Raw genomic sequence first — 21,063 nt, 5'->3', positions numbered from 1 at the left:
CACTACTTATTACGCTGACTTCCAACATTCCTTTTTAATTTTGATTATTATTTGATTTTAGAATGCTAGAACTACTTGGTACTTTTACATGGGGTAAATTATTACCTTTCGCATTACCTCCCGCATAAATTATTTTTTTGGACTCTTTAATTCCTTGTTTTGATAATATTGATTAAAATACAATTCGGAAAATCTTTTTATGTTAAAATTCGCTTCCATTAAAACGAATTTCATCTGTCTAATTGTAAGTCGCTTCCAAGATTAGGAAACCACGGTTTGACTGACCCTGAAGATCAATCGACCTTCGTAGCTGGTCATGATCGGCGATTGCATAGTAAACAGACGCGGAATGCGTCGCAGGACGTCGACGACGCGGAGAGGAGGAGCGGGCGGTGGAGGTCTCGACGAGCGTGTCGCCGAAGGCGTCCTAGAGGGAAGAGGATTTTTCTATTTCGGGCTCGTGTCTCTCGATGACGTCACACGGACGAAAATATCGTACGGTTAGGGAGGTGCAGTCCGCCTGTTGCGCGTCCAGGTCTCGATCTTTCCCGGACTCGCGCAAAAATTCTCGACCCCGTCGCGACCCCGCAGCAGTCTATCTAGTTGAACGAGAGAACGAGAGAAAAAGAAACGCGGCAATCGGTTGCTGTCGCGGTATCGCACATCGACGATTGCTCATCTTCGAGGATCCTCCTTCGAGAAGGTGTAGCCGCGATTGGAAACTCCTGATCCCAAGACTCGCGAGAAGTGATCGCACCAGAGATCTCGCCCACGCGTGATCCCCACCTATCGCGGTCCTATCGGTCCAGGAATCTGTCAGTGGCGCATCGTGTACGTCCTCGGGAGGATCGTTTTTGGAGAACAGCGTGAACGAGTCGGAACCACACGAGCGAGCGTGATCACATCGCCGTCCGTTCATCGAACGAGATCAACGTATCGCGACAGCGTTGTTAAGGGTAGGAGTGAGATCATCCCCCACTGCAGTGAGAGAGGACGCTGAGCAGGATGCCCGGCGCCGGTGGTCAGCCACCGCAAAGGACCACTTTTCGACCGCCGTGGGTTAAGGATGGCCCGAATCCGTTGCCCATGCCCACCGCACCCTGGACCCTCAATTCCCGTAGAGACTCTAAGCCGAAAACTGAGGAAGTTCCGGCCTTCGCCCAAGTCACCTTGAAGGTTGGTAGAAAATTTCAAAGGGTTGATGATGTGATATCTTTTTTCTACGATAATCGCAAGATAGGCTGCTTCCAGAGAAATTCTCGTCTCTTTTCAGAAACTTTTGGAACTTTTGTTGTAAAATGTCGAATCTAATAGCTCTACGAAATATTTTATTATTTTGCGATGGATTTCTGGAGTTAAACTTTTTCGAGTCTTCGTAAAATGGTAAAAAAAAAAATTGAAAGAATAGAAAGTAGGGAATTGTTCATAATAATTTTATAATCAAATAATAGTATTTTAAAATAAGTTAAATATTGGCTGATTCATTTCATTTATGTATAAATTATGAAATGAAAATTAATTGAAGTTACCCTGCCGCATTTGAAGAAAGCAACAGATTTATTCAAACACGAAAATCGCAGCTTCCATTTGCTCTGAAATTGAGTAACATGTTCTGTTTCTAACAAAGATAGGAGTTGTATATGCAACTTTCGCAGTCTTTTTCCATTCAGGTATTAGGTTTCAAAGTCAGCGGACTTTGCTGTACTAACCATGATATTAATAGCTGGCGTGGGTGTCTTGCAACGAGTAAGCGTGATAAACATTTCGGGTGGCGCGAAGTTCCACACGATCTGTTGTATGCAAACAGTACACTTTGATAGTCTATCCCAATTTATAAACTCAACAGTACTTCATAAGTTCTTTGTAGAAAAATTTATGATAAACTAAACATCTTCGTCATTACAGGGAAAGTGATCAAATTCAATATTAATTTCCGAAATGCGATTCTCTATCAAATAATTAAATTAATGCAAGTTATAGATTATGCAAAAACGCCTTTGCAGTCTGCTCTGAAATTATACATATAATCTTTGAAGATATTTTATGAGAATAACTTGATGTGGAAATTACACACGTCTAAGATTACAGTATTTATTAATTTTTTACTGCGCATTCATTTAAAAAAATCCTCAGGATTACTTTCAGTCTCCTGGCGACAGGCCACGTAAAATCGCAAGGTTGTTATCCAATACGCAATCCGCGCGAAATATGCGACGCGCAAAATTATGATTATGTGTGAAGATTTTGCGCAGCCTAATATTATGTTACTATATCGCTCTGACCATTTTGAATACGTTTTAAATTATGAAAAGAACAGATTAAATTTAGATAGCAGATTCATCATTAGTCGAGATTTGTTTTATTATATTAATTGTATAATTCTTTATTAAATTTTATTATCACGCGAATAAAGATAAAGAATTATTTACGAGTTTTCAGATTATCTTTTTCAATTCTTGATTTAATAATTTTTTATTTAATTTTACATCGTCTTTCCATACAGTTGTTTATCATTTATACGTGCTCGTTAATATATTATTTAGAAGTTTAATAATGGTAATTATAAATTTAAAATATGAGCATTTATTAATCGCAATTGATCGGATCATTGTAGTTACAACGATAAAATAAAAAACATTATTCGAAAAATTGCGGAGCATCACAAGTAGTTCATGGCCGTTCGTTAAAGTCTTCAGACATGCTGCACGTGTTTATCAATTGTGATTTCGTTTTCCTGACGCGAAGGAAAGTGAGATCCGTCGTACGCGTGTCCGCATATAAGCCTCTGGGTCACGATTATTTAAAGAACACGCGTTGCTATTTCAAATGGCTTACCAGCTGTGTCTTCCGCCAGTTTCTTAACGCGTTTATGCCGCGATTTCACTTGGAACATACTCGAAAATCGCGAACGCAACGTCACAGATATATGTTGAAAACGGATTTCGTGGATGAGTAATGTTTTTGGCTGAACAATTTTCACGGAAACACAAGAGAAGATAATAGATTCCTAGTCGAGAGTGGCCTAAAAATTTAAAGGCGATTTTATAAGAGCTTTATTTTAAAAGATGGAACTTTGCGTCGATGACGATCGAATCATAACGTGACATCTCGAACTTCAATGTGAATTATTTAAAGCCGGTAGAATGAACTCTCTTCGAGAGACTTGCCAAGAAAGTTCTTTCGATCTCTTTCTGTCTCTTTCTTTCTCTATTTCTTTCTCTCTGTTTTAAACAATCAAGAGAAGAGGAATGGAGGGAGGACGAGTCTTTCTTTTTTTTATTTTCAATCGCGACTACTTTATGTGAGACGTACGACGATTATTCTTTCGTATTCTTCCGACGTGACGCGATAAAAAATCCTAGAAAAAAACAAATGGAAATAAACAGCGAGAGAAATTGATTTGCGTCGCGAGAATGTGACAAAAACGTAAACTGTGAAAAGACGTTGGTGCCAGTAACCGTAAAAACGTAAACTTGATTCGTTGAATCGTGGAATTCTTGTCGGTGGAATGAAAATTGAAACTATTTTACATAAAAAGTTTTACTAATTTAATAATAAATGTTGAAATAGGATATGAAAAAAAAAGAATATAATGAATAAAATATATAATAATTTTGTAAAAAATATATACAATATAAATAAGTATAATTATTATCAAATACAGATTATATATGCATATAATTAGATTTTATCTGCACATAAATATTTTTAAGATTAATAAATATTTTGGTACTATTGACTAAATAAATTAAAATAAATATTCTTATTCTATTTGTATTATTAAGATGCTATAATTAACCAAATGTTCCTCCTTCTCGGTCTAATAGAGTGTGCCGAAACCCGCCGAACCGGCAACACCTTCGTCAGACGGATTACCGCGTAAACAAAGCAAAATTACGATAATACCGAAGCAGCCGAATGAAAAGATCAATGAAAAAATTCCGAGTGGTCGACCGCTGCCAACGAAGCCGCGCGAGAATGGACGACAGGAGCCAAATTCGAGACCGCAACTCGAACGACAGATCCGTATCGAGAAATCTCGATCACGAGGTGACATTATACCACTCTCAAAGAGTGAGAGCACCACAGGTACGAAAGGCGATTATCGCCATTTCTTCCCGTAGATTCTGTCATTTACAGTGTCCAACGTTTAATCCTTTCAGATTGTCAGTGAACTTTCTTTACGCGATCAGTGGAACAAAATCGGAATGGATTCCGATCGGAATTATTCAATTATTTCCTAGATTTCTATTGTGTTTTCTAGGGAAAACGGAATAATTCTGATCGGAACCCATTCTGACTTTGTTCTATGATAGGTGTCCACATAGATAATAGAATAGATCAAATATTGTAGAGACGTAGAATTAAAATAACTTTACGAGTAAATGAAGCAAAGCGAGACTTATTTAATAATTTTCGTTATGAACAAATGAATCAGATGATACTGACGTACACGAATAAGAAATATATAACAATATAAATTTATAAAACGTCACGAATACTGAAAGAATTAAACCTGACATATTCGTAAAGTATCCTTTTTTTATTTCAATGAAATTTGAGGTATATTTGCGGAATAAGTAAAACTAAAGAAAACACACACACACACACACACATAGGAACGGCGAAGTAAAATTTTTCAATGTATGAAGTTCCCGAAGATAGATTGAGGGAGAGGAACGGAGGAGGAAGGGGATAAATATATTTCTTCGTACATATCTTTTCTACATGGCAAAAGTAGCTTTAACAAAATTATTAATGAGCTTCTCCATATTTAATACCACCATTTCTCGATAAATGTACAATGTCGCAATATGATTTAAACGTTTTTGTTTCATTGTCGATCGGAGATAACTTTTTAAATGTCTTAAATAAGGAAATGATCTTTCATTCGAACAAGTTAATATAAGAATACTTAAAAGAACGCGCGAATAAATTTTACGTATTCTGGTACAAGATCTCTGATCTCGAGATTATCATGTAAAGTTGTACTACATTCTTCAAGCAATGTAGTGGCATTTTTCGTATGTTTGTAATTTCTAAATTACAATTTCTAATTTCTAAATTTCTCCCAGACCAAATATCATACAGATATGAAATTCAGTGTATGGAGTACTCCATCCAACCATACTGGAGTCGCCACCCATGCACACACACATCAATCTCTTAATTCTATCTATTATATAAAATGGAAGATATACTTACACACTCTGTTTTATACACAAATTATGACTTTTATGCATTGTATATTAGACTTTTTTAAGTAACGAGAACCTTTTATGTCAAGGTGCACCAACTTTATCGAAGAGCTCGTCGCGAGCGAACTTTCCACCACCACCACCCCCGCGGCCGCCACCACCACCACCCAGTCGTACGATTCTCAAGGACTTACCACCTCTCAACGAGGATCAAATGCAGAAGTTGGATATATTGAAATCCAGGCCGAGGAAACGGCCAGATTGGGCCAGCATGATGAAGGAAGTCGAGAGTGGCAAGAGGCTCAAACACGTCAAGTGTAACGACCGGAGTGCGCCTTTGATCGAAAGGGTGAACAAAGTCACGGCCGATCCAGCAGGTGATCGTCGAACCCTCTTCGATCCTCGTCTGGTGCCTACGGGGCCGTATCTTCCCCCCTTATAAAAAGTGTCCTCTCCTTAAGAAGAAAAATCGTCGTAGAGAGAAAGACTGTGTTTTGAGGAGCTTCTCTTCCTCCGTTTTTTTTTTCGTGCGATTATTTGAAGAAACGTTGGCAACATAATACAATCAATTGGATACACAAGCAGAAATGTCGATTAACATAACACGTTCTGCCGCGTTTCATTTGTAGCGCAAATAGCCAGCAGTATTGTTCTGTTGTTATCGTCCGCTCCTTTCAATGTTCCCGAACTACCCTCGTCGATAGATGAGCCACCGTTTATCCATTGTTAAACTGTTGGACTAATTAAACTGTTAATTGATTATTGTTGAATTAACTGGTGTCTTCATGTTTGTCAATGGGTTTACCAATATTCCGCTCTCCCTTTTTTCTGCTGTCGTATAAATGAGCAGAATTTTTCGCTCTCTTTAACGTCCTCGACGAGAAATGAGAACGTCATTCAGAGACGGGTGTACTCATCGTACTTATTAAAAATGTATGTCGATGCGTTAAATATCAATTAATAGTTTTCATAAAATTTCACATGACGCGTCTGTCAGGCTGAGCAGTGTTCTGTAGAACACTTCTTATTTATTATCCTTTAGTCACAAATAAATTTCAAAAAAAATAAGGTAACAATTATTATCAGTATTCAGAATTAAACATCTAACGATTCAGATTTTAAGACAAAAAACATGATTTTACAATTTACATATATTTTTAACACTGTCTTTTTTATAAGTTCTAATATATATATAATATAATATAAAATAATGTAAAACTATATTTTTATATTGTGTTACGAAAATGTATATTTTTTGTTGCTACACAAAAGATGTTGCGATGGTATATTAAATATTTTGTGTTTATAAAGCACTTTGTATTTTTTCTTAAAAGGCAATGGAGAGCCAAGAAAATATTTATGTATTTTTGTGCTGATCGATTGTCTCTCTCTGCTAGGCAAGGCCCACTTCGTATTCGAATCAGAAAAGTCGAATATGCACAATCAGCTGCTGAAACAGATTCAACAGGGCGTGAAACTCAAGACTGTGAAGACGAATGACCGCTCAAAACCAATGCTGGAGGGACTAAGAAAATTCCGACGACAAATGACCATTGAGGAGCAAATTCAAAAGGCTGAAGAGGCGCCCGAATTAGAAGAAGTTATTCAAGATGAAATGGATGATATTGATGCTGTTAGAGATGATTTGCAAAGCACTAAGCAGATGCTCGCGATGGAACTTAGAAATAAAGAAACCTTAGACCGGGACAATAAGCGATTGCAGGTAATTGGACTGAAACTTGATATTTGGTATTTTAGAAAAAGCTTTCAATAAAATTTGTATTTTACTTTATCCAATCCTACTTAGGATCCTATTTCATAATCTTACCTAAATAAAGCAAATTAATATTGACCTATTCGGATGAGGAAGAAATCGAAGGGTTAAAGAAATAGTTAAAGATCACTTTTTATAAAATAATTCCATGTGCAGGCAAGAATTTTGAATCTCGAGGCAGAAGTAGAACGTATGAAGTTACAAAAGAATACCCAAGAAAACAAACAACAAGATGAGAAACTCACGGAATCTTTGAAGCAGGAAGTGCAGCAAGCGAGAAAAGATGCAGAAAAAGCGGAGAAAGAATCAGTCATCGCTGTCGGGGAAAGAGATAAGGCTAGAAACGAATTAGAAGAAATGAGAAGAATGTATGCAGCGTTAGAAAAGCGTATGAAAGCTGGTGCGTGATTAAGAATGTCCGCTTTGCTAAAAGCTAGTGATTTATGAACTGCGTACTCATCTGAACACTCTATAATACCTATAATCGCCTTGAATTAATCGCTTTTCAAGCAAAATCTTATTATCAATTTCACGCAAATCATATCTATTCTTATGCTTTATATTAATGCTTCCCAATAAACATCAACCAACAATAATATAATTATTGTTAGTTATAATTTTCCACTTAACAGTATAACTGTAATATAACACATTTCTACGTAATAATTATGTTGTTAAATGGAAAATTGTATCATTAACTAACAGTTATGTTACTGTTAGTTGCTAGAGATAAACTAATATTAATCATATTTCTTTGCTTCGCTTTCCTTTGCTTTGCTTATCAGAAGAAGAGCTTACGCCAATTGAAGTTGAGCCGATAGTGGAGTTAGCTGAGGATTGGGAAGACCTAGGATGGTACAATGTTGCAGGAATGGCACTGGCTGGTTGTCCAAGCGCGAAGGACGTAGCCAAGATTGCGTCACAAAAGAGTATAGACAAACAGGATGTTCGCAGCGCGAGCGAAGAGGAAGAGGAGAGCACAGAAGAAGAAGAGGAAGATGAGGATCCTAAAGTCGGAGCAGAGAGACGTGCGCAAAGAGAGATCAAGCTTCTCACTTCGAAAATTAAGAATTTTATGTAAGTGTGGCAAAGATTCATACAAATCACAGTGAGTGATCGTATCTATACATTAAATAATATATATATAAAATTATATACTAAATTATCTATAAATAGAGATAAAGCTGCGAATGCCAGGAAAGAGAGACACGCGCTAAAGGAGCAGATCAAACAGCAGCAGAAATTATTGATGGAAGAAAAGAAGAAGTACAAGCAGTTGCAGAAACAAGTGGACAAGATGGCGAAACTGATGGGAGATACCGACGACGAAGAAGAAGAAGTAGAAGAAGAGGAAGAAGAGGAAGAGACGGAGTCCGAGGAAGAGTCAGAGTCTGAAGAATCAGAGGAAGACGAGTCCGAGTCTGATGACGATCAAGCACCTATCGACAAGCGCAAAAACAATTTGCAAGTGAGTTGCGGACGAAAATATCACGATTGAACTTTTGAATTGCGTTCCTGAACATCTATTTCTTTTTCAGAAACGTGTAACGAAACACGAGGGACGGCTGGCAGCCTTGAAAAAGGGCAACTACTTGTTGAAAGCGCAGGTAGACAGGATCAAGGACAATTTAATGAAGCAACGAGAAGATAGCCTCACCCTACAGGAGGATCTTGATTCTGTCTTAGCCGAACTAGGTTAGACTAACAAACAGCCTAAGCAAAGAATATTTCCAAAGAATGTATCGTATGCAAATGCACATATTGAAATATAGACAATTGTATGTTACACACATAATATTTTTTAATAAATTATTATTATTGACCGAACGCGGATATTCTCGTAACAGCTTACTAAAGAAGCGAATTTCTTCGGTGAAATAATAACTCTACGTATGATGTTCTAAGTAAGAATTCAAGATGTAAATATTCAAGCCAAGGACTTGAAACTATTTCCTGGCGCTTTGAATATCGATTGAATGAACGAGTTTGATTTTTTCAATTGTTAAACACGAATTTGCTGCTAATAAAGTGAAATAAAATATATGTATATCTAACAAATGCACTTCGCTATCGCAATAAAACTATTATTGTTTTATTAGCGGAATAAATGGCGTATTTATAATGAAATAATTTATTGCTTCGACAAAATATTTAGCAAATAAAGATTTGTGTTTTTAGGAAATATTTCTGTTCACATAACTAACGGAAGTTGATACGAAAATATGCTGTACTAGCATATTTTTCTTCCGTATAGGGCATCGTAAACTATACAAACTATACGAAGTATTAGAAACATGTTATTCTATATGTTACATTTTTATCTTTACGTATTTTAAGAAATGCTTTTTTTATTTCAGAGAAAATTTTATCCATGTTGGATGACTCTGAGTAGCTCTTTAAATACACAATCACAAGTAATCGACCTTAATAGATTTTTGCGTTACATTTTGTTTTTCTCCCTTCATTTTTTCTCTTCCTTTTTATCTTTTATTACACGTTATTTTTCTTTTGAAATGGAATATAAGTATTACGAATATAACTTCTACATAAATCAAGTATTGACTATTGATTTAATTTTAACTAAGCTAAATGAAGATAATATCTATAAATTTTCAAATAAAAAATTATCTGACATATGTCACAAATTCGATAGTTTCAGAGAAAACGTGAGATATATATTTATACTTTTGTTTAGAAAATTCTTTTGTGAAAACAAAACTAATCGGACAAGTTATTTCTGGTAATATAAATTCTTTCTTGAAACTTGAAATTCTTTCGAGCAAAAAGTTCTATTCTATTTTAAACTATAAAATTTAAATTTAAATTGAACGAGAGGGAAAAATTGATCGCCTTTTACAAATCAAAATTATATTTGGGAATCAGAGATCGCTATGGTTGTCTATGAATTACATATATTATACAATGTTTTATATCGTGGCGATTTCGTTCTTATTTTAAATTACTGCACAAAAAATTTAATTATATAAAGAAAAAAAAATATTTTATATAAGAACGATTTTCGCTCGCGACAATGTTTTCAGCGCAAAGATAGCGACACGCAAAACTCGTAAGAATGGTGTTTGCTACCTTCTTTAAAATATTATGAACGGTATGATCGCAACGAATTCCGCTGAACACACTGGAATACAATAAAGAAAATAGACAATTTCACGAATGCACGATGGCACTTGAGTCAGTATCTAATTCATTTATCATTTTTGTCTTTACATAAAATCTTATATAGAATACTTAAAAAAGGGATGGAAAAGAAAAAGAAGTATAACTGAAATGTGCATATATATAAAAAGCAAATATATATACATTGCTTGCATAGAACATCACGAGATGAATTCAGATCAAAAATACAAATTCAAAGCATGTACATGCTATCTTCGATTATCACGTAAAATCACCGAACTAGTGTTACAGTGGTTTTTGGTAAATATTTTTTGACGCATGCTGCGAATAAGTGTATATACGTGTATGTGTATAATTACCGACATCATTTTTGCTATGAATTCTCGGGCAAGATCCGTTCAAACACTCGTGCAAAGGAAATACTTATTTTCGAGTACTTTCTATCTTCACAACTGTGAACAATACTGTTTCTGATGTGAACAATGATTCGACAGAATTCTTACATTTATTTTTGTAAATTTTTTTCTTTAGTTCCTTTGCAATCTGGTGTTACATAACATTAAATAAAGAAAAACAATGGAATATTAATGAATTATTAATATCTTTATGAAATATTTAAACTACAAAAGAGAAAAAGATAATAACCCAAGAAATTTTATCATTATTTTGCACATTTGCATATTTATTTGCAAAGTTTTGAGATGTAATTAAGCACAATGAATTTAGTGCAAAATAAATTCGAATGCATTTACATATATATATATACATATCTGTAGTTTATGTGGCTTATGTATATGTAGACACGAGAAATATTCGAAATTAATGAACGTCCTTTTGATGACAAGTTAGAAGTTAATTTTCCAAAATAAACTTAAAATGTTAGATAAAGCATAGAAATAATAAACTGTTCTTCATTTTAAGAGTTTAATAAAATTTGAATTTAAGCTTTACTTACAAAGAGATATAAAAAAATTACAAAATTACAATAAATACTACTATTTCCTCCGATATTGTTGTAAAGAAAAAATGTGAATAAATCAAAGCATTTATTTCGAAATGATATTCAACGGAAACATAAACATGATATATTTATGTAAATCACGCGATCAAATAAGTAAATATTTACAATAAGAAAAAAGAAAATAATATAAGAAATCAAAGTTGTGAAGAAATCGTTATTGTTATAAAATTGTATTTGGTCTTCATATCAATAAAAGTAAGTGTTATCCGAACAGAAATTCTATACTATCATGTCCTTTCTGTTACATTATAAGGTTTGTGTTGTGACATTGCCTAGAGAGTTTCTCGTGTAAAATAAATAGTCGCTGATCGTAGCATGTATTGTTATGGCTTTAATTCTTTGCAAACGATGATTCTTACGCGATGATAACCGGATTGCACTGAACATTAGTTCGCGTGTAAGCGCCATGCTTTTTCACGTGTCCATAAAATCGGTTTTAACTTTCTTCTTCTCCTCCACCAGCTTAACGTCCGTTACATGCAAATTATGTTCGCTCTTAGCAGCAAATTTGATGACAGCTTGCGTTGATACTTGGGTTGTGTGTCGCAGATCCAGCCGTTTTAATGCCTTACATTTCGCTAGATGATCGAGAGTCGTTTCAGTGAGCAACTTGCAATTTGCTAGGTTTAGCGACGCCAGATTTGATAGCGACGTCAAATGCGCTACTCCGGAGTCGGTGAGCCTGCCAATCGAGGAGAGGTCTAAAGTTTCAAGATCCGATAATTGCTGGACTATATATCTCACTCCTCGATCAGTGAGATCGCATCCGGCTAAAGATAAATTCTTGAGATGTTTTAATCGTGATGTTTTATCAATAATGCCAGGCCTTGAATCCGTTGGTGAATCCAGGATTTCTTGCAAAACAGTGTCATTCAAAGAGGTAACATAATTCAGATTTAGCTTTTCTAGAGGCGGACAGCTGCATCTTTTCAGGGCACGAACACCGGCCCAGGTACAGCCTTGAAGAGACAATGTCCGTAACTGCGGTAACCTTTCCAACAGCCAAGCTAATTGCATCTTATTGATGTTGGTCCAGTCCAGCAAAAGACACTCGGGTTGTCGGCGGACGATAACCGTCAAGTGTACAGAACGAAGGCTGTAGTGCGACATGTCGAGTTTCTTCCAAAGACTGAAATCTGTAGTGTATCTTGCCCAGGTACGGCAAACCAAGGCACAATTAAGCAGATCCTTTATACCGAGGAATCTGAATACCGCAAGCACTGTTATTTTGTTGTATACCAAATTCTGTTCGTTTTCGCCGTCAGTCTCTTGAATAGGTGGTGGCGGGGCTGGCCTAACCACTACATGCGGCCTTACTAAAGATCTGCTGCTCGAGGCAATCAACTGCATAGCTAACTGGGTACGCTGCTGAGTCATTCTCTGTTCACCTTCGGCTGGTTCTCCGGGCGAATCGTTCCACGCCTGAGGAAAATAAAGCACGCGGAATGTATACAGCAACGCTCTATACAACGCGGCTTATGCTTATCTGGAGATTCAATCGTGAAAATATGTAAAAATTATTCTAGTGCAGACATAAAGAGTGTTTTTCATTTGATGACATAAATCCACACAAACCAACAAGTGTCTTTGTTATTCTCTGAATGTCAAGAAAGATAGAATGTTTGTGTTGACATGTGCCACTAAACGGAAAGCACCCAAAATTATTTTATAATTTCTATATAAAAGAATTTACATACATCGTTAGGATCAAGCCTCGATTGTTTACTCGGTGTCATAGCCCGTTCAGAATCTGTCGTCGGCGCTGAGGAAGCCGCACTGGATATTGATAGTTTTCGCGTGCGACCCCTTGCGTGACGCGGCCGACAATCCAAGTTCCGACCTCGCTCAAAACACTCTGGACACTCCCAACTATTCGGTAAATCATCATTGACAGTTATCTCCTTGGAGTTCAAGCCTATACACTCCGGATGTACAATGTCGAAGCAGATTGAACATTCCATTAAAGTAGATGGTGTTGTGGGGAACGATTTACCTGCAATTATTTAAACATTCGATTTATAGGAAGAAAGGGATGTGAGGTAAGACAATAAAATTTCAAAAATGATGTTGTTCTGACAAAGTGACAACACTGTAAACTGTTACTTTCTATCATTGTGAAGCTTGAAGCCCCCTCTACACCGTTAAAAATGTCATGAAATATACTTTTAGGCTGCGTTCGGAAACATCACCCGAGTGCCTCTGTGTATCGTTTTATCCTTGTTGTTCACCCAATGTTAAATAAGGATAAGGTGATACACAGACCTAGTCAGAAATGATAATGGAATCGACATTTAATCGACATCGATTTGATGCTTTCGACGTCGAATGACATCAATTAAATGTCGATTCCATTATCATTTCTGACTGAGGTGGCACCCGGGTGATGTTTCCGAACGCAGCCTTAATATACTTTTAAGTTATACAATTTGAACTGAATTTCATGACATTACAATAAATTTAATATTGTATTTATAACTAAAAAGTATATTTGTGTAGGTGTACATGAAATTTAATGTATTTTTTTCATAAAATTTTATGAAATTTAATGTACATATTCATTATATTGAAGTAACTACTGTAACTTAATTTTTAATGAAATCATTCATTACTTTTAATTTCGTTGATAATCACGAGCTATATTTACATGTAAAGAAAGCATTTCTAACAGTGTATCTGCATGCAAAGAATAAACGTTGTCAATTGTTTCAGTCATTGCACAAGTTGGTTCATATAAAGGTGTGTTTATATTTCATGTTACAGAAAAAATGAAATGCGCACATATACACAATTTACATATATAATTTAAATCATATGAAGACTTACAATATAAAAATTGTTTAATTTACCAATATAAAATTATTCTGTAATAATAATTATTATAATATAATAAAATACAAAAGTTATTATAATATAGTAAAGAAAATATTTTTATAATAAATAAAAAACTTTATATGATTTAGAAACATCTATTTAAAAAAAAAAGATATTTATAGCAAATTACACATACCCGTTAATGGTGCAGGTGGTTGTTTCCAACCATCTAAACGACAGACTTTACAGGATGATGTGACGGGAAGCATAGGTCTAAGACATTGACGCATGAGGCATGTTTGTTTCGCGCGACCACTGCCTCCGAATTTGACCATGTCTTGACAAAATACGCACTCCCGACAGTCCTGTCTAGTGCAAGCTTCACACTTCTTACATCTAGTGCGTCTCCTACGTGGAAATGCTCTTTCGGACTTGTCCGAATGTCTTTGCGATTTTACAAAACCTTTTCGCACTACTCTCAAGCGTTCCTGAAAAAGAAAGTAAGACAAAGCAAATTAAATAAGAGGCATTACTTGTTTCAATCAAGTTTCGATTAAATTTTGATTTAATATAGTGAAAGATAGATACCCTGTCAACAATGGTTAAGGGTGGTGGTGGAGGTAACACAGGATTGCCTGTCACAGCCGCTTCTGGATTATCGTGTCTGTGCTGCTCTACCAAACATCGAACATCGTGAATAAGAGCGACTGGATCACGCATTAGTTCCGGAACGTTCTTCTTAGTTGACGGCAATGAATGCAGATACATTACTATAGATTTCAAGCCATGCAATTCGAAATCCGTTACATGTACATGCTGATGGTGCTGCGGGACTAAGTGCTGTCGCTGTGATTCAGATATATCCAAATGACTTCTACCCAACAGCACATGCACATATCTTTCGAGGACATACCTGTGAAAATACATAAAGCTTTACAATACACAAGACAACATGTAGATCGTACTTAATAATAATATAAAATGCATTATTTATTCTTACCACAACATTTCTGTGAAGAATGGATATCGAAATTTCTGTGGTACTTTTGTATGCTCCTCTACTTGTGCCACTTTCAATTGCATTTCTATACCGAAACTATGAAGAAAATTTCCGCCAAAGACTAAAGAATCCTGAGGAGTATATACCGCATGTATCCAACCAGTCGGTATAAATAGGGTCATACCAGCCGTTAGACTTATCCTGCCACATTTGTCTACCATATCACCAAAGAATACATCTGATTGTTTGCCACTCAGTACCCATTCTTGATAGAGGGTCAAGTTTTTTTCAGTGGGTGGAATTAACCAAAAGATTTTGCCACCATGCAGAATATGATACCACACGCTTGTACCACCAAAATCAACATGAAAGTCAGTATAACAACCTTTTACTGACATTAAGCAGTACTTCTGTACTTTTGGATACATCATATCTTCTAAAAGGTTCGTAGATTCCACCTGAGATTCCTTCAGATGCCTTGGCCATACTACGTCTACCCAATCTACTTGTCGCACTAGTGCAGGCGATTGTACGTAATTCTCTAACTTGGTATGACTAAATTCTAATGAGATCACATTCAACAAGCGTTCCTTGTTAGGATCTTCGTAATACTTTTGCCATTCTTTCATAGTCATATCTTCATTCTTCTGAGTATTAACATCCATAACGTCCAGTACTCTCTTAGAACCTGTTGTACAAATATTATTAACGTCTACCGAACACTGTCTTTCTCACTCATATTTGAGACTTACCAACGCAAGTTCTGACATCGTTGACGGAGAAGTTGGAGCTGGGTACTCGCAAGCCTAGTCCGGACTTATCCCTGAACAGCAGTGGTATCTGCAGACCATGCTTCTGCAGGTATGTTAGATTCAGCTCCGGTCCGGTCATCTCGCGAAAGAGGCCACTGAAATTGCTCAGGTCATACCTCTTGGCCTCAATCTTCTCGTCAAGTTGAAAAGTCCTGCGACCCTCAATTTCTTCATCGCCTATGGTCCAGTCGTCCGTATACAACTTCCTGGTTCGCTCGCGCTGTAAGATGATACACGTGTAATGAGATAACACGTGGACCATACCGCTCGAGGATTACTCGACGCGGCATCAACGTCGGCGTCGACGTCGTCGTCGACGACGATGACGTCCAGCCGGATTCGCGCGTGCTCTTTGTTTACCAATTGGCGCCTCTTTGGCAGCGGTGCGGAGTCGTCGGCCATTGCGGACATGCAGTTAGAAACGTATCACCGGAATCTCATCGGGGTACTCGAGTGTCACTACGACGAAGGCAAGAGGAATTCACGATTTACGTTAGCACAATTGTATGCGATACGATTTTGTTATGTATTATTTACATGTTAATCGCAACGCGTCGGTAACGCCGCGCGAAGCACGTTCCTCATCCGTGTATACCTTCACTGAGCGACATACGCCATTTTCTTGCCGGCCAGTGCTGCCAACTTCTCCGCCCTTCCCCTCCTACTTCCCGCTGTGACAGTCACATTTCCGAAAGCACGCATGCGCACTGCGTGGCGTCAGGAAAAGTTGAAAGGCGTCTGAAACCCAGGGAGAGGCAGGGAGAGGCCGACAAAAAGTCAGAGAGAAATATCGCCGCGCAAAATATCGGTTTGTGGTTGACCATTTTGCGTTGCGTCGAATAAGTTGTAAGTATATACGTATCTCTGGTTACTATATAATTGCTGATTTGTACAAGTTAAACATTACTTAAGACGCTAATGCGGTCCTCTGATTGGTTCGTGACTTCTTAAGACGATCTTGAATATAAGAACTGACTATGAATACCGGCCATAGTCGGTTCTTATTTTAAGACCGTCTTAAGTAATGTCTTAACCCTGATGAAAATAAAAATCAGAGCGTAAATTGGATGTAACGGAAGGGTAACACAAAGCGTAAACGAAACTTCTAGAAGGCGAAAATTGGAATAACGAAATGTAAAAGAAGCGTAAATGCTTCTTTTACATTTCGTTGTTCCAATTTTTGCCTTCTAGAAGTTTCGTTTACGCTTCTGTTACTCTCCCATTACATTCGACTTATGCTCCGATATTTATTTTCATCAGGGAAGTCGCTAATGCGTCCCTCTGATTGATTCATGACATCTTAAGATTGTACTTAAGACGATCTTAAATATAAGATCTGACTACGAATATCGGCCATAATGATATTATATGACATTATTATGATATATTTGATATTTGAATTTACAATGATAAATAAGATCACGATAATGCCCTCTGATATTATTACGACTTTTATGCTTTATTTGAGAATTTTATCTTTTTCTTTCCTTATATGGTACTATTAAATTTTTACTAGTACTAGTATTAACTGACCAATTATGTATTTTAAGTATTAAAAGTACTGTTAAATACTTTTAATACTCAAAATAAATAATTAATTTGCCAGTATTACTATTAAATTTTTATAAGGGTTACTGTTTTCTAATTTCTTTGCTCGTTTTTTACATACAGGAAGATACATTGCTACGAGAAGGTATCTGACAACGTGACAGCGTGGCGTTTGACGCAACATCAAAAAAGGCGGGAAAACATTGAGGGCATTTCGCGCCGGTAGATTTGCGCCTGCGCAGGCTGCTATATTGTTCGCGTCGCGTCGCGTCGCGTTGCGTTGCGTTGCGTTCAATTCCTACCGAGATATGTAGCGATTCCACAATTTTTGTGCGATTTTTTCGTCAAGAGCAAGCGTCAGATACTGCGTATAAATTCGTGTTGGGAATGTCGAATGAGATCAGACGATCTTTATATCACGTAATTATTATCGTCGTATCTTGAACATAACAAGCCTTTCATAACGAACAGATCAATTCGGCTGGCGCCAAGAATTTTTCGGAAGACGGTGAATGAATCTGCTTATTACTACGAATGAATGTTTGTTATGGATGAGTATTTGCGGCAATGACCATTGTCCTCGCTCGCGTCGCCTTATTATAGATATTTGCCCTGATGAAAATAAAAATCGGAGTGTAAGTCGAATGTAATAGGAGAGTAACAGAAGCGTAAATGAAACTTCTAGAAGGCGAAAATTGGAACAACGAAATGTAAAAGAAGCATTTACGCTTTTTTTTACATTTTGATATTTCAATATTCGCCTTCTAGAAGTTTCGTTTATGTTCTGTTAGGGGTTCCACACAATAAAAGAAACATAGGTTGAAATTCTTATTCTCTGTTCCCTGTTCCTTTTATTGTGCGGAGCCCCTTTTACTCTCCCATTATATCCGATTTACGCTTCGATTTTTATTTTCATCAGGGTGGCCGGTATCAATCATGAAACTTTATCCCTAAGATGGAAAGTGAAAAGTGAAAATTTTAACCATTGAAGTTAATCGAGAAATTTTTCACTTTTTATTCTAGGAAAAAAGTTTCATGATTGATACCCTGCTAATAAAATATCAAATGTTTGCATATATACATATATATGTATATATGTATGAACATGTAGATTTCGATGTAGATGTGAACGCGCATATTCGTATATAATTTTCCGAGGTCAAGTCGATTGCATTGTATCTTGAAACGAGATGAAAATTACAAAAGTAAACAAATTTACTAGAATATTTATAATATCATTGATCAACACCCATGTAATTTTGTGCTTGTTACAAAATTAGGTGTACGCACTCACCGATTAAAAGGGTACAACAGATTTTTTTTCTATGGTTTTTGGAATGCAGCCTACTCACCGAGCGATTGGTTTTTACTTACGGATCCGTAAATAAGAACCAATCGCTCGATGAGCAGACTGTATTTCGAAATCCATTTAAAAAAAAGTTGCAACCTTTTAGTCGGTGAGTGTAAATACACATAATACTGTGGAGTACTGGAGTGATTACGAATAATTGACGTGCAGTCGCATTTCTCTTTTTTCAAAGTACTCGTCGGGTAAATATAAAAGATCTTAGTTTATAAAAGATCTGTTTTTTATTGCTGCATTCCGAACTGATACAATAAGTTGAAGTGAAATAAACGTATATTTGTTTCACTTCAACTTATTGCACTGTGTGTACTAATTCAGAAAGTGCAGCAATAAAAAAACACCTAAACATTTTTTCGAGACGTGTCGATGCGCGGATAAGTTCCTTGGACGAATTTCGAATTAACCTTCTGAAGATCTGTTCTTGCTGTTCGGCCGGTAAAAAACCGTGCGACTGGCAGCGCCACTTATCTCGGTGCTTCTAAATTCAAGGCATTCAAGAAATGGCGACAACCATGGAGATAGACGATGACGAGTGTGATCTGCCGACCTCCAGCAGCGGAAAAGGCGAAAAGAAGCGTTTTGAAGTGAAAAAGGTAAGTGTCGACATGTGCATATAGATCATGTATAATCGATTTTGCTTGCAGTCGCCGCGTGAAAACATAATTTCTAACCTCACTTACGCAGTACGCTTTGTCATTCTGCTCGTCTTTATGGCACAATCCTGTTGTCTTTTCATTGTTTACTAAAGTCCGATAGCACCAACGTTATTTTAACTTTAAGCGAGGCTTAAACTCTCCCTCTATCTCTCTGTTGATTTCAAAAAGAAAAAGAGAGTTTAAACTCTCGCTTAAAGTTGGAGTAATGTTTATGCAATTAGGCCTCCTAAATCTAATTATGTCTGTTTCAGTGGAACGCAGTGGCATTATGGGCCTGGGGTAAGAACTAGCGAGCATTACTACTATACAGCCTTCAAAGTATATCATAATAGTAAGCACAGTAACAGACTTTCTAATGTAATTTCTTACATCTTTCAGATATTGTTGTGGATAATTGCGCTATTTGCCGTAATCACATTATGGATCTGTGTATCGAATGTCAAGCAAACCAGGCCTCTGCGACTAGTGAGGAGTGCACGGTAGCCTGGGGTGTATGTAATGTAGGTTTACAATATTTTGAGATATTAGGATTATCAAATTTCTACTTGAACCTTATTGTAACTGTATCTTTGTTCTTAGCACGCCTTTCATTTTCACTGTATTTCACGTTGGCTAAAAACACGACAGGTCTGTCCACTTGATAATCGCGAATGGGAGTTTCAGAAGTGAGTAGAGCTTTGTTTAATATGTATAAATTTTGTTACATGTATATATTATTTTTGTCAAATTTTTTTTTGTATAAAGTTAAAAATATTGATATGTTAAATTTAAATATGAGTAGATATCTTTAATATAAAAAAAGTTTAAACCTGTTTTTTTAGTTTGTAAAATTTTCAATAAAAAATTTTAACTTAATTTTTTAATGTTTTAATTTTTTATATAATTCTCTAAATATATATATATGTATAATGATTTTATCATTTCTGTTTACAGATATGGTCATTAATCGGATGTATTCACTACATACAAGTCAGATTTTTCTTTGTTATTCAGCCATTGATACTCGAGACATTTAAAACTGAAAAATTATTTTTCCATATGGAAAATAGAATCTTTACAGAAAAATGACAAATGTATAAATGAAGAGGAAAGTGTATGGCAAGAGTATAATCGAATATATCATTTTTTATGTTAATAGCAGACTAAATTTCAGGCACTGGTTGTAAGGCTAATTCAGATCATAATAATCGTTAAATTATATTAAATATATAATTCATAGATTGTAAGTCTCTTATCTAATAAATAATGATTATGGCACGCTTCTGATGATTTATCAACATTATTTCTGACCATTTTTTAAATAGCAATCTCGATGAATCTTGTAATATTGCAAAATAATAAATCTATTAAAGCAAATAATTCTTAACATTTTTGATTAAAAATATAGGTACGTTTTTAAATACTATTGCGTTTTGTCATTGTATTCATCATTTCCTTTTTTTTTATTTAATCGTAACTTTGATTAATTCGATCTTTTAAAGATTTCACCTAGCAAAAAATTCCGTCCTGTTTTACCGCTGCACAAATATGAAGGGAATGTGAGGTGAAAGCGGTACTCTCTTTTTATCTTTAAATTACATCCTACTCCCACCACACATTCCTCTTCATCCGATAGCTTTAATTCTAATGCGAATCGCTTTGAAAAGAATTCTCATCAATTTTTTGTGCGAATCAAAGAATATATTTTGCATGTTAAATTTATTATCCTTAATTATTCATGACTTTGTTTAAACGAGATA

The 21,063-nt window shown here is 36.0% G+C and overlaps 3 protein-coding genes across 3 annotated transcripts; 2 read left to right on the top strand and 1 right to left on the bottom strand.

Annotated features, from left to right (window-relative positions):
- The first annotated feature begins 519 nt into the window (after positions 1-519).
- LOC108762032 (sarcomere length short) lies at positions 520-8,758 on the top strand. The gene is made up of 8 exons (XM_018508832.1): positions 520-1,176; positions 3,828-4,089; positions 5,288-5,575; positions 6,596-6,921; positions 7,129-7,372; positions 7,842-8,049; positions 8,149-8,440; positions 8,511-8,758. Exons 1-8 carry the CDS (start codon positions 1,006-1,008, stop codon positions 8,670-8,672), a joined length of 1,953 nt encoding a protein of 650 aa, XP_018364334.1. The 5' UTR covers positions 520-1,005; the 3' UTR covers positions 8,673-8,758.
- A 2,521-nt stretch (positions 8,759-11,279) lies between these two features.
- Positions 11,280-16,384, bottom strand: LOC108762035 (Lysine demethylase 2). The gene is made up of 7 exons (XM_018508840.1): positions 16,115-16,384; positions 15,695-15,974; positions 14,943-15,630; positions 14,531-14,855; positions 14,139-14,430; positions 12,829-13,124; positions 11,280-12,553 (listed from the first exon to the last, which is right to left on the bottom strand). Exons 1-7 carry the CDS (start codon positions 16,163-16,165, stop codon positions 11,546-11,548), a joined length of 2,940 nt encoding a protein of 979 aa, XP_018364342.1. The 5' UTR covers positions 16,166-16,384; the 3' UTR covers positions 11,280-11,545.
- Positions 16,385-17,431: 1,047 nt separating this feature from the next.
- Roc1a (Regulator of cullins 1a) lies at positions 17,432-20,601 on the top strand. The gene is made up of 6 exons (XM_018508818.1): positions 17,432-17,447; positions 19,158-19,261; positions 19,576-19,603; positions 19,703-19,824; positions 19,904-19,989; positions 20,258-20,601. The coding sequence occupies exons 2-6, from the start codon at positions 19,169-19,171 to the stop codon at positions 20,268-20,270; spliced, it is 342 nt and encodes a 113-aa protein (XP_018364320.1). The 5' UTR covers positions 17,432-17,447; positions 19,158-19,168; the 3' UTR covers positions 20,271-20,601.
- Positions 20,602-21,063: the final 462 nt, after the last annotated feature.

This window comes from Trachymyrmex cornetzi, unplaced genomic scaffold (genome assembly GCF_001594075.2).
Source record: "Trachymyrmex cornetzi isolate Tcor2-1 unplaced genomic scaffold, Tcor1.1 scaffold272, whole genome shotgun sequence".
Taxonomy (NCBI): domain Eukaryota; kingdom Metazoa; phylum Arthropoda; class Insecta; order Hymenoptera; family Formicidae; genus Trachymyrmex; species Trachymyrmex cornetzi.
The sequence above is the reverse complement of the archived record's forward strand: the minus strand, read 5'-3'. Positions and strand labels throughout refer to the sequence as shown.